The following is a 14,184-nucleotide window of genomic DNA, read 5'->3' as shown; positions in this document are numbered from 1 at the left end:
GATGGCCTTTCCTTGCCCTTTTACACAGCACAGAGACACACCCCAGAGGCAATGGTTTAAAAAAACAACCTGCACTTCAGAAAATGCAGAGCCTCGTGCCAGCACCACTGCCTGAGTTTAACCATCAGATGCTTTCTGGGACTTAGCTCCTGCTCAAGAGCTCAAGTGGGAAGAAACCAACCTCGTGCTGGCTGGAGCTGACTGGGTCAGGCAAACCCACCGAGAGCAAGGCCTGCCTCGTGGAGACTCCCACAGGGAAGCCCCTTCTGACTGCTCTGAGCTGCTCTCCACAAGTGCCTGCAATTGCTTCCAGCCCTCTGGAAAGGCAGCCAACTTTCATGGCTGCTGAGCTGCTCTGGTGCTTCACCTTACCTCTGCTGCAAACAGGGATCAGGTAATGGATTTTTGCCTGCCTTAATGCCCCCCTGCTCAATCACTGCTGGCTGTCCTTGTCCTTCCCTGCTGCATTTCCCTGCCCCTTCACATGTTTCTCTATAAGCTCTGGTTGTCTGTTCCTTGATGTCTGGTCTCTCCTGGCTCAGTGGGGACTCCCTTTCCTGCTCCAGGCATCCTCACTTGTCTCTGCAAAACCACTTGGCATCCAGCCTACAGGGCGTCCCACGGTGGGGGTGACCCCACCAGGGAGCCCACTGGGGCTGGTGACCCCTTGCCTGAGTCCTGCAGCTCTGAGGAGCTGTCTGGAGAGCCTGCTGGCCAGCCTGTGCCTCGGGCAGGCTGCATGGCAAACGTGGGGCTTCCCCAGCCTGGCGCAGTGCACAACATCCCTGCTGTGGCAGAGTCAAAAACTCCTCCTGCTCACGCTGGAACCACTCCCAGACTTGAAGGGGAGGTGACACTTTTCCAACTAAGTCAGTGGGAGATTTCCTGCTGCCCTTAAGAAACAAGGATGAGTTTCTAAGTCATGAATGTTCGGGATTCCAAGGCCACTGTAAGTCTTTTTAAAGACATCCCTTGCATTTTGTCTGGTGATTTTCCACGTCTTTGATGCTTTTTGTTTTCCCACCAAGGATGTGGACCACCAGGTATCCCTGCATGGCTGCTGCAAGAACTCCTTAGCAATGGCAAGATGCAAGCTTGGGAACTTCAAACTCACTATGGCAGAAACAGTAGCTAATCAGCGTCATTATTTTGGTAGATATAAATACCCATTCCTGTGCATTGTTGTGAGGATAAGGAAGAGTTTTCCAGTCTGGAAAGTCTATGTTGGCCTGTGTTTTCCTGCAACGTGCAAAGGCTGCTAATGGCAGGATACACCATGCTGTGCTCATGCTGTAATTCTGCAGCAGGTATTTCAATCCTCTGCCAAGCTCAGGGTGCCATCAGGACTGCTATGGACCTGAATCTTTACAGAGATGATGAAACAGACTGAAAAATGATCATGAGTGCCACTGCCATAACACCCATCCAGATCTGCCTAGTATTTTGTTAAGCAGCCACGATGTCTCTCTTTTGAAGGGCTGGCCAGATCTTGTGGAGGTGACTTGAAACTCAGAGTGGCCTTGGGTGGTGACCCAGGGGTGCATTCAGAAAGAGGCCTGCAAGCCCCAGAGTGTTTTTGCTGTGGAAGAAAGTTTAAAGCTTTTGGGTACAGACTAAAAGAGCTGAGTGACAGGCTCTGGACAGCCCAGAACGGCCCAACACAGCGTGGCACAGCCTTGCCTGCACCTGCACTGCCTTTCCACAGACCTCACCTTCTGCTGCTCCACCGCCCTGCAAACACTGCCCTGAGCTGATCCTTGTGGGGAAATGGGGGTTTGATGTTTCTTTTCTCAGCTGGGATTTCACCTGGTATCCAGCATGAGCTGTGGGGAAAAAACTCAAACCCAGCCTCCAGTGTTTAAGGCATATTAACTTATCTGGCACAAAGCCTGAGGAGCTAAAGCCTGGGTACCTCCAGAGCTCAAACTACTACTGAGATCCACAACTGCAAGGGACAGCTCATGTTCACCAAAATACATCCCATTTATTAAATGCTTGTTAATCTTCTGTTAGCTCTGATCATAGCTGTATATTCAAGACATGGGGGCACAGGGTTTCTACATAACTGCAGTCTTTATGTGGGTCACAGAAATGGCATCCAACCATCAGTGACTATCTTTGCTTTAACATGGGATGCAATTACATAATTGGCTCTGGCATAGATTAGTTTAGCCATATTAGCTACGAAACCTGCAGCAAGGATTCTCTTGCATGATAAGTTCAGGCTGAATCCAAAATAATGGGAGGCTCTTGCCTGGAGGCTCTGAGAAGAGCTGTGCTACAAGAGGAGGGATCACAGTCTGAGGAGGAAGCTGCTGCACAGTGTCCTGCCCTTGTTTTCCAGAGGCAGAGGGTAAATGGTACTGCCATCATTTTTAATTCCATGGTGCTTGGCAGAGGTTACCTTGTATGGCAGAGTTAGAGGTAGGAGGCTGAGCACTCCCCCATGCATTTCAGTGCACAATTAGCCAGATGAGAGGTAATTGTCTTCCCCAGGGATTTAAATTAAGCTGTTTGATTTTGCCCTCATGTGTGCACACACAGCCTAGGCTGGGCTGTGAGGTCGTAACATCCAGCCAGTAAGTAATAGTGTTTCCAGCTGTTAGAAAAACATCTGGAGGAGATTTTTCTTCCTTCTTCCACATATATGGGAATGATAAAATATCCTGTACTGGTAAACACGGCACTGGCACCTGCGAGAACGGTACCACAAGGCATTTGAGGGAAAGGCAATTCTCCAAGGGAGGGAAGGTAAGATCACACAGGATCTGGTTCAACCACAGATACGATGTGCTGCTGCAGCTATTGGGCTGCAGCCCAATCCTCCAGCCACAGCTGGCTGTGGCAGCAGGAGTTCCAGAAAGCAGGGCGTGTCAAAGGAAAATTTGGGCGCACAGTGAGGCTTTGCACCCTCACTACTGCGTTGTCCTCACCACAGAGGTACAGGGAGAACCAGGGAAGGGGAGCACTGTTGCTTCACACCAGCCTCATTTATGCCACTCTGAATTTCCACACTGCGCTCACCTCCCAGATCTCTCCCACTGAACTGACTTTTTCCCCTCTGCCGTCTGCTGCCAGCCAAGGTGTTGCTCTGCCTGGTGCTACAGACACGCTTCACGCAGAAGGTTTCCTACACACGAGGCAAAGTGCTCTCACAAAAGGCTTTAATCAGCTGCCTTGTTTATGCAGACGCTGTAAATAACTCTGCCACCTGCTCTGCCTCCTGCTGCTCCACTACAGTCTGCGCTGCTGATGCAGCCAAGCCGAGCTGCGAGCGAGGGTGATCGTAATTCACCTGAGCTGTGGCCCAAACTCACCCGCGCTGACAGTAATGGCCTCAATGAACTGCTCCCTCCAGCTGTTTGTGCCAACCACCAGGGCCAGGTTCGTCTTCTTAATGAGCTTGTCCACCGTGTTCTGTGGATGGAGAGGCAGAGCAGAGAATCAGGGGCTGCAGATACTGGGCTAAAGCCCACCAGTGCCACTGCTTATGGCCACGTGTTTATGGAACAAGCTCAGCAGGTTTTAAGCTCAAGAGACCCAAATGTAAGTACTTGCAATTCCTTTGGCTGCTGCTAAAAAAGACCTTTGGAAACCTGCTCATGGATGGGAGTTTGAACCATCTCAGAGCCACAGTAAGGATGGCCTGTTACAGTTTTATACTACAGAAAAATTGAAAAGATAATGAAATGGCCAGTTTTCAGCTCTTGGCCTGGCCTGTGCATTCAGGGCAGCTGAGCTGCACAAGCATTACTTGCATTTGGGGTTATCAGCCCTTTGCACTGGGAGTGCCAGGCTTGGGGCTCACTCAAGGCTCCTGTGAGTAGGACCAGCGTGCAGAACTCACTGTGAGAACAGGGTCACGTTTTAAAGCAACCTGCAGCATTTGGGACCTCAGTTCCTGTTTCGTGTGTGATTCCATGCACTGCCTCGCTTTGCCCCAGTACCATCAGCATGTGCCTCCCAGTGCTCCCTCCTCTACACCTTCCTACAGATATCCTCCCTCCTCTACAGCTGCCCTAACAAAAGCAGTATGGTGGGGGGAAGAACAGGGCTGCAGGATGTGAACAGTACCTTGAACTCGTAGGATTCCTCAATGATGATCTCGAGTTTGGTGTGCTCCCCCAGGACTGGGCGCCCCATCTCTGCGATCCGGCGCTCTTCCTCCTCCTTGCTGGTCAGCGGCTGCTTTTCTTCATTCTCCTCTGCAAAGCAAAGAGCCCGGGGGTGAACCAGGCCCAGCTGGTCGCTCTGGGTCTGGCTCCTGTCAGAGGGGGGGGTCAGGAGGCCTCTGGGTGGGAGCGTGAGCGACAGAACAGCGGAGAAGGAGTTCATGGAGCAACAGACAAAGAGAGTTGCATGAAATGCTACCAAGATCTTGGTCTGCAACTCATCCAGCAACTCATCCAGGAGGAGTCCTGCTCATCCTGGGGCTGGGGAATAGCTTATTGCTTGGTAATTGCTGCCTGTCCCACGGGGCTGCTGGGAAAGGGAAAGATCAGCACTAAGGCTGCTCCATTCCCCAACTCCAGGCCTGCACTGAGGTACAGTCAGGGCAGTTCCACCAGCCTGTCACAGCAAGAGAGCTCTGACAGCAGCCCCTGGGCTGAGCACAGATGAAATCTTGGCTCTGCCTCCCTCCGAGCAGGGCTTTGCCTTGGAGAGGGGGCTGGCAGCCAATGCCTGCTGTGATGGCGGGGCTGGAGGGAAGAGCACAGATGTAAGAAGCCATCCACAGGCCAATGCCTGGCTCCAAACCCTAAAAGAGGAAGCAGCACTCTCTAAAAGAGGGACTACAAGACCAGTGAAGGAGGTCTGCAGTGCCACTGCCATCTGTGCAACCTCTAGAGCATGGGGACTACAGGCAGCACGCCCTTTGTCACTGTCCCTTGTGCAGACCCCAGTGAACTCCCTTCCAGTCCACCTGAGCGATGGGCAGAAGAACATCAGGGCTAAAAGGGACTGGAGTTAATCTGTCAGCAGGCACACACCCAGTCAGCCCACGGGAGACTGACATGGTGCCACACCACAGGTACCTTGGATGGAGACCACGGTGCAAGGAAGAGGATGATCTCTAGCCTGGACCTTCCTGAAGACAGGTTTGCCTATTAAAGTGATCAGCAGGAGATCAGCAGGGGGTCTGCACACACTCTACCAGCTGTCCCCGTGCAGTTAGTAAACTCCATTCTTATGTCACACGGGGTTAGTGCTGCTCCCTTGCTGGCTGCCCCTTGTCTGCTCAGGTGGCACGGAGTTGAGGGAAAGCCCTTCTCCTCCTGCAGGCCAAAGAGACCCACCTTAGAGCCTCCTAAATCTGAATTTATGTTTCCAGGGCTCCTGAGGAGCAATGTGTGGGACCCAGGACCTTCTCATGCCGTGTTGTTCGGCTGAAGGAGGGAAGCTGGGCTGGCTCACGCCAGAGGAGCCAGCCCTGAGTGCAGGGCGGGGACACCTGGGCCAAACGAAGAAGCCCACCCTGCTCCAAGACATGGAGAGGGGTTGTGGTGGCTTCGGGGGTGACAGTCACCCTCCCCAAGGCAGGTTAGGCGTGTGTGGCAGGCAGAGCACTCTGTGAGAGGACACGGTGTTAACGGGACCGGCCGTCCAGGTGCGGCTCAGAGCCTTCTTACCCTTCCAGAGTTTCCCTCCAGGACAGAACAAAAGCAAAGAGAAAGACCAAGAGGAAAGAGCAGGGTGAGCATATGGCCATTTAGAGAAAGGAACAGGGGGACAGGGGAAGAGTACAAATCCATACCTGTGATGGTGAAGCCACCTAGATGAAACCAAAAATGAGAAAAAGGGGGAGAGAGAGAGAGAATAAATGAGGATTAGCATTTGCACATCAACACGGACATGGTGGCCCTTCCCTGCCCCACTGTGGACATGGGGTCTGCTCCCCACCACACACCCCAGGGACAGTGTGGGGAGACCTGAACACAGGCTTTTCAACCCACATCTGCAAGCTGCCACCCCTTGTGTCTGATATATGCTGTGGAAGGGGTGAAGCCTGCCCTGGGGCTACGGGTGCGTGGGGAACCAGGGTGCCCACTGCCCACCTGCCCCATCCTGGAGGTGGCCAGCAAGGAAACTCAAAGGCTGTTTAGGCTCTAAGTCTCCCCAAGGCAGGAGGCAAAGTTCGTACTGTCGCTTCAAAAAGGATTGGCCAACTTTCCTGCCAGCTACAAGCATCCCTCAGTTGCCAGGAAATCCTGTTTTGCCACTCCAGTTTAGAGGTGATGGGTTCATTTGTGTGGCACAGGTTTGTATCTCAGGGTGCTGGCAGGTTTACTCTGCCTGTAACAGCACCACCCCCCCAAAAATGCTCCTTGCACCACCTCTACGTATTGGTGACTTTGGGGCTCTACTCTAAGAAAAGATGGGGCATTAGGTACCTGAGCTCACTTAAACAGTGCTGACCACCCTAAAAGAGAATGCTGTGAGCAAAGAAAAACATCAAGCAAAATCGATTGTCCTCCAAAGATAGGCAAACCAGAAAAATGGAAAGGAAAAATGAATGCGCTTACCAAGCTCATTCAACAACAGGGCTGTGAAGGAGACAGAGACAAACACAGAAGAAGAAAAGTAAATGAAAAATGAAATCAAAAGGGATATCCATAGAAAGACACCAGATCCCAGGGCACAGATTTCAGATCTGTAAAGCTGCAGGATACCATTGTTGTTGAGAAAAAGACGCTAAACAGAAATGTTTCATGGGATTGTGGATTTAAAATAAAAACCACTGCAAACATGGGGTGGATATGGGATTAAAAGACACACTCCAAAAAATTCATTTTTCCCCTTTGAATTGTATGTGCAAGATCTTCCATTGGTCTCAGAGGCAGTTCTGCCCCGGGGGGGGGACACAAGATGTCCCATGTGCAGCAGCTACTGGCTTTGACCTCCTCCAGCTGCCTGATGGGAGCAATGGCTCCGGCAGCAGCTGCGCTTTTGGCACAGAAAACGAGACAAGAAAAGTCTGTGGCAAGGCTTGGCTCAAGGGTCTTGTTGCTCAACATTTTAGATCTCCAAAATGAAAGAAAAAACCTCTCCCTTAGTGCCCTGGTGGATCTTGGGCCCCACCACAGCCCAGGGGTGGCATTTCAGAGATGCCCTTGTGTCTCTGAGCATGCTGCTCCTCCTGCCTCGCTGCTTCTTGTACCAAACCAAGTACAAGGAAACAAGTTTAAAAGAAAAGAAAAAAAATTAAAATTGCATGGCCAAAGCAGCAAATAGCTGCTTTAAACAGTCCTTTAAGTTTTGTCTTGCCTTCCACTTAGCAAGCTGGCAAGCCTGATCTTCTCTCAGGTTTCCCCAGTTATCTTAGTGACCAGGAAGATAAGAAACTTTTTTCCTTTTCTTTTTATTTTTAGACAAAAATTTCAGCTGGGATCTCCAGAGCTGGTTTTAAAACCTTGGATCTGGAGAGCACGTTTGCTCCTGCTGGACTCGCAAGGCTGAGCCCACACTGGCCCCTGTGGGCAAGGCTGGAGCTGCTGAGTTGAGTTGTCCATGTGTAACTTCATCCTGGCTGCACTGTCCATGCTCCACAGATGCCACCAGCTCCATTTAATGACACAGACCCCACCTGCAGTGCCTGAGTCATGCCAGTGTCTGATTTTTTAGCCCAGCTTTTGTTAGGCAGTCACCTCCAGCAGGGAAGCTGATGGAGGGGACAATGCAGCTGACTTAGCGCCTGAGCTGAAGAGGAACGTGGCATGTTCCCACTCAGTGTGGGGACCACTGAGGGCCCTCTCTGTTCTATCAAATAAATATTACAGCCTAACGCCTGCTGGAGGGAGAGCTGATGTCCCAGAAACTAGAAAGCAGCTCCACAGCAGACAGACCAAATCTTCTGCAAAGGTTTTAATAATGGCCCCTCTCTTAAATAACTCTAAAAGTGCTTCTTGCTCAGCCACCAGTAGTGTGCCATGAATCCTCATTTAATTTTCTAGCAGAAAAAAAAACCCATGGGAAAATGGGTGAACTCTGTCTTTTTGGAAAGTTTGGCATTTGGTTTAGAAATGTGATGAAAGAGGAAATTGTTTTTATTATTCCTATGAGAAGCTATTATCCAACGCAGAGCCATGAAACTTCATTGGAGCATAACCTGATTTACCTAAACTGATTGCATCTCATGATATTACCTACTTGGGCTGTGATTTTTGTCTATTTTCGGATCCTAGTGCCAGTATAAAAAGGCTAAAATTACTGCTCTGGCCATGCATTTTATCTCAAGTGAAAGCTGTTTTATCTTCTGATAAAAATGATGCAGCGTTGCCCTTTCCACTTGTCGAGGCCGGATGTTCTCTCTGATTAAATGAAGAGCAGCGGGGGCAGCGCTCCCAAAATGTCTCTGGGGGCTGGGGACGCTCCCAATCCCTGCCAGGAGCACTCCTCACTCCCTGGGGTGGGATGGAGTCCTCTCCAAACCAAAGAGGAAAGAAAACAGAGCAAAAAGGTGCAGTGGCCAAGCTTCAGAGGAGGGAGGGCAAAACGGCCAGGAGCCAGAGCGCGAGGAGAAAGGAGTGTGAGAGTAGGGAGACACAGAGAAAGCGGCAGCGCCTCGAGAGCTGCTCTGGGCTTACTCTCACACCTTTTACTCCTCGTCGTAGCCACACCGGGTCCCCAAGCACAAGGAAGAAACTGCACTCTTTCTCATACTCCTCACGGTCAAGTACCCTAAGGGTAATGAATTTCCTGTGGGAACACAAGACAAAGGCAAACACATGATTGGCGTCGCACGCGCATGCAGGTCACGTCCGCCGGGTGCTGTGGTGACAGAGATGGTTGGCTGGGGACAGGGGCTGCACATCCCCCCTGGGGCATATGGGCAAGGGCAGGAGCATCCTCACCACCTGGCCGAGCTGCGCCCTGCTGCCTGGGACAGGCTGTGCTGGGGGACGGGAGTGGCCTTGCTCCTGCCCTTTTCCATAGGCACCGGGGATGTGAGCTGGTGTTGCAGGTGCCAGACATGAGTGAGCCAGACAGGGACACACAGGCGGGGCTCAGCCCCGGAGCACAGCCCCCACCTTTCTTCTCACTCATCTCCACCAGCCGGGGCTCCCCGATCTCTAGGTAGAAGGTCTTGTTTTTCTCATACTCCTCATCATCTATCACCTTGATTGATATCGTTTTGCTGGAACAGAGAAGAAGAAATAGAGATTCAAGAGTAAGGAGGGGAAAGGGAGGAGGAGAAACAGGGAGCAGAACAGGAGAAGAAAAAGAAGGTAGAGGAGGAAGGTGAAAAGAGCAGGAAAAGGGAGCTGTGGACAGAAAACAGTGGCTTTGGTGGCACAGGCTGGAGGGACAGCACAGTCAAAAGCAAAGGGCAGGAGCCAACGGGCCAAGCTTGCCTCAGGATGGGCACCAGCAGCCTGCAGGTGCCATCCTCACTGGCATGGCCAGGCTGGGCCAAACTTCCCCAGAGGTGTCTTGGCAGGACATGTCCCTTTCCAAAATCCTGTGGTATAGATCAGCCCCTTGGCAGCTGGCACACGTTGCACGGGCACAAGCACTGGGAACCAGCACAGACCAAGCCCCTGGAAGCATGATGCACTGCTCAAGCTTGGGCATGGAAGAGGCTCTGTCTCCCCAGGCTCTGCAGATTCATGATCAACGCCATGATCAGCTGCTCAGTTTGGGCTTTGGAGGCTCTGATTTATGAGCTTGAAAGGGATGCTGGAGTTAGGATTTTTTCTGTGAAGGGAATGCAAAGGAAAAATAGCCTTTCTTGTTAGGGTGGGCACCTGGAAAGCTTCACTGACAGTGGGATTTTACTTCTTAAATTTTGCTTTCCAAGCAGCACACCCTTTCCCAAGCCTTCCAGGTTTAGTCCTCTCCCCCTAGAGAGCTGAGCAGCAATGCCCTCCCACATCCCCCAGGGGTTGCTGAATTTGCCCCTGGGAACATCATCAGGACAGGTCTGAAGGCAGAGTCACTGCTCACAGCACAACCACAAGCACACACCACAGAAGCTGAAAGCCTCACAGGAGTCCGCAGCCACTAGGAGAGAGATTTGATCCTTGAGCCACCCAATGATGTAAAAATTGCTCTTCCAGAGGAAGAAAACTAGCACAGAGGTGTTTCAGCTCTTTTCAGGGACTCACAGAAGCAGCTGGCTTGAAAGCTGCTCACCAGGAGGTGACCAAACCTGGGGTACAAACATGGGGTGGTGAACCTGTGCTCCTCTGGTGCTTCCTACAGTGCAAAGCCATTGCAAAGACAACACAGACAGAAATCCAATGGCCTCTGCTCCTCCTGGAGGCTCTGCTCACTGTCCTGGCACTGCTGTGGGACAGGACCTCCTCCTGGCTCTCATCTTAACCCAGACAAGTAACAGCACCAACCAAAAACCCAGGCAGTGATTGTAGTCCTGTGTTTGCTTCTGGCTGGGTCTGCTTTCCCCCTGCACTCACCTGCCAGCCCTGCCCTCCTGTGAATGCTTTTACCTGAGCCAGTTTTCCCACTGCTCCCTCCCTGCCCAAGCCTGGTGCTCAGTCCTTCGAAGAAATGTTTCCCAGCCCACCCCTGGCTCCTCTGCACTTGCCATGAGCACCCAGCACAGCCTGAAGCAGCCCCAAGGCTGCTCCAAGATACGATGAAGGAGGTTCTGCTGCTCCTGGCAGGTCCCAGCACTGAAAACCCAAACATGGAAGAAAGCCACGCTCTAGGGGAGTGAAACTGAGGCCACGCTGCTGTGATTTCTGGCATTCTGCTCTCCCTGCACATCTGCACTGCCACCCAGAGCCCCTCTGTTAAGCTGACAAGTACTTGGCAGCAGAGGCAACATTTTCTACTCATTCAGGGTAAACACCTCAAGCACTCGGAGGAACAGCCAGGATGATTTCTTGTGCTGTTTGCTGTGACTCAGAAGTGTATTAAGTTTGCCCTTCATGCTTTTAATGAAACCATTTACTCAAGAGCAAGTGATGGCTGTGAAAAGTGTAACAATGCAGCACGGCTCGGTGTAATTGTATTTTATAATTAATATCTGTAATAATTTGTTCAGTTTGTAATTATTGCTGCAATAGGTTTGTACGTAGGACAAATGGTTTCCGAGCAGGCAGTGGATCTTGCTTTGCATTGTTGAGTTAGGGGAAATTATCATGTATTAAAAAAACTAATGAAGGATATAAAAATGCTCTCAGTTAAGCTTTCAAAGAGAACCTGATAGAATTACCAGAATGGCACAATTTCAGAAACATTACTAACAAAATCAATAATTTTCCTGACAGCTCCCATTAAAATGTACACTGCATCCTGGCCTAATGCAGGAACCCCACCCACCCCCCCCCTCCCAGGAAAGTTAATTAAGAGAGGTGCCTTCTTAAATTCTGATGAGACATCAGAGACATCAAGACATAAACTTCCTATGGGTGTACTCTGGCTTGTCATGTGTGGCACTCCTCAAAGGCCCACAAAATAATTCTCCCTTACAAAAATAAATCTGTGTGCCAATAAAAAAAAAAAGAAAAAAGAAAAAAGAAAACCTCTGATGCTTAGATACAGCAGCAATAGGACTTCACAGAATAAAGCAGAATAACTGGACTTGAAGTGCCACTGCCAGGAGGTGGTGGTGTTATGCAGTTTTCCAAGTGATCATTCCAGGGTGTGAGCAAGTGCCCTGTGTTGGGTAGACTTGTGTGCTGCTGCTGCTGTTTCTGCTGCACAATGCTGCTGGGAAAATGGAAAATGGATAGGCAGAACAAATGGAAAGTCTGCTCTCTGGGTGGATTTCCAATCAGCAAAAATTGCTGAGGCAAATTTGTCCCTGGGATGAGACTGCAATCCTGGAGGAAAGGATTACCTCCTAATGGTGTTTGAGAAACAGCAAGGATGTGAAAATGACACAGGCTATTGTTAGAGCATGCCTGATCTCCATCACACCGATGTACAATGGCAAAAGCAGGACAGGAAGAGAAGCAAAGCTTAGAGCAAAATGCCAGCTGGGGAAGGCACCCTGAGAGCAATCCCAGGAGTGTGCAGGGCCAGGTGCCTACGTAATGAGCTACAACAGTCTGGCACAGGGTGACAGGAGCAGGACAGAGATCAGCAGCAAAATATTTCTCTATGAGTATCTTTTTGACCACAGGAGAGAAAATGAGTGCAGCACGGGTCGAAGATATAGGATCTGGAACTGCCAGCTCTCCTGTCTGCACTGGCCTTTTCCCTCAAGGGATCAGATGGCATCAGGAATGATTGGTGAGGATCTCCATGAACCTTTGCATTCCTTTTGAACCCAAATATCTGCACAGTTGTGACACACCTATGGAAATCCTGAGTATATCTGCAAAAATCTTGCCATTCCCCATCTACAGGGCACTGCTTAGCTCATGGAAATGGCAGAAATCCCTCTCCTGGCTCAGACAAGCAACCAGTATTGCAAGGACCACGGGAACCTGGAGGGCATCAGCAGCCAGCTCTGGAAAGATTCAGGCAGGACATGCTGGAGGACAGGGGACATCATCCAGGCCCCTTCCTGGCAGGGCCAGATCTCCAGGAGCAGAGGTGCCACAAGCCTAGCACTCACTGCCTCAGCTCTCTTTTGGAACCACGGCCACGCCGGAGCTGGAACAGCCAAGAAGTTCTGCACACAGACAGCAGTGGTGTCTCCAGTGGGCCAGGAAAACAGCAAACACACAACCAGCTGTCAGGGCAGTCAGTGACAAGCTTGCCCAGGAGAAGGTGGCACGCTGCTGCTGTCTGCACAGACACTTGTTCCTGAATCAACAGAGGGAATGATGCACTTCTGCAGCTTGTCACCCAGCCAGCTTCCCCTGATTGCCCAGGAGAGCCACAGGAGTACCTTGGAGGATGTTCAGCTGCAGATTCACAGCTACAATATCCAGGCTGGGCAGCCAGGAGTGGCTGTGCTGCCTAAGCCTGGTGCTGCCAGCCCTGACGTCCCAAGAGACCAGCACTTCCCACGCAAGAGGGCCATCAGTTTCGGTGAGGGAATAGCCAAGAGGGACATGTGTTCTGGAGGTGACATTGCAAAGCCACATCCATCAGTGCTGCCTGTCCTAGCATGAGCTCCCAGACTCCAACAGAGCCCTGCCACATTGATTTCTCACATGTCTGCCTGTCAGCCCAGTCATCTAATTAGCTGAACTTAGAGCTTGCCATGAGAGAGGGCACGTGGCTTGGGAAGCTCCCAGGCTCACACAGCTCACTGGGCAGTGCCTGTGCAGAGGGGCTTTGGGGCAAGAAAACTCCCAAATCATCATCATCATAAATCATCATCATCATCATTATCATCATCATCATCATCATCATCATCATCATCATCATCATCATCATCACCACCACCTGAGCCAGAGGGCAGGGCCACATGACAGTGAGGAGCCTGGACCAGACCCCTGGGCATGGTTGGAACCAACCTCCAAGAGCAGCTTTCCTGCTCAAATTCCCAACAGATACTCGGGGAAGGAAGTTGCCTGTTGCTGGGAAGAAAAGGAGGTGAAGAAAAGGGAGCTTTTCTTTCATCAGTTGACAACAAAATTGCACCTTATGGTGAGGAGGTGGCAGCCTCAAGTACAGAGAGACACCCAGGTCCATGGTGGAGGTGTTTGTCCCAGCCCCAGGACGTGTGTGTGCGGTGGGGGACACAGGGGAGGGCAACGTGACACCTGCTCAGCCAGCACAGGGACAAACCTTCCTGAGGGACAGAAGAGGGGCAAATTATTTCACACCAGATTATGTGAAAGACCTCGTGCCACACGTGCTTTGAGCTGTTCAGCAGTGATCTCTTGCAGAGGAGAGGGTTCATCAGGGTTTCTGTCCCTGCCATGGGTTCCCATCTGTGTAAGATGTCCCATGAGTCACCCATGCAGGATCCTTTGCCAAAACAAGCCCTGCTGACACAAAATGTCTGTACTTAATGAAAATTTTGCCTGCAGCGCACTGCAAACATGACAGGGAGGGAAAAGGAAAACCTGCCTGAAACGAAGCATGACGCATGCTTTGGGAAGTATGGATGTGAGCTGATCTGATGTGGCAGCTTGGATTGCTGGCCCAGCAGCCCGGTTTGCTGGCCCAGCAGCCCAGGTCTGCATGGGGCTTCACACTCCAGTGCCTCCCAAAAGCATTGAGCAAACCAGCCTGGACACCACAAACAAGGGGAGGGGGAAGTGGAAACGGTCCCTCTGTACCTTCCCCCCACCTCTGAGCAAAAATTCATCTGGC

The 14,184-nt window shown here is 51.2% G+C and overlaps 1 protein-coding gene across 5 annotated transcripts in view; it reads right to left on the bottom strand.

Annotated features, from left to right (window-relative positions):
• Nucleotides 1–14,184, bottom strand: part of SLC8A1 (solute carrier family 8 member A1) — a 128,600-nt gene that overhangs the window by 14,129 nt on the left and 100,287 nt on the right. For 2 of the 5 annotated variants that reach the window (XM_085576160.1, XM_031504207.3), the window contains 4 exons: nt 8,594–8,697; nt 5,756–5,773; nt 4,075–4,205; nt 3,318–3,417 (listed from right to left, as the gene is read on the bottom strand). In XM_085576160.1, coding sequence (XP_085432286.1) covers nt 3,318–3,417; nt 4,075–4,205; nt 5,756–5,773; nt 8,594–8,697 — 353 coding nt within the window. Of the gene's footprint in view, nt 1–3,317; nt 3,418–4,074; nt 4,206–5,036; nt 5,106–5,630; nt 5,646–5,755; nt 5,774–6,524; nt 6,546–8,593; nt 8,698–9,029; nt 9,137–14,184 lie in introns of all 5 variants that reach the window. The other 3 variants (XM_085576159.1, XM_021538614.3, XM_085576161.1) reach the window with 2 other exon arrangements.

This window comes from Lonchura striata, chromosome 3 (genome assembly GCF_050655825.1).
Source record: "Lonchura striata isolate lonStrDom1 chromosome 3, ASM5065582v1, whole genome shotgun sequence".
Classification (NCBI taxonomy): Eukaryota; Metazoa; Chordata; class Aves; order Passeriformes; family Estrildidae; genus Lonchura; species Lonchura striata.
Note: the sequence above shows the minus strand (reverse complement) of the source record. Positions and strands in the feature narration are given on the sequence as shown.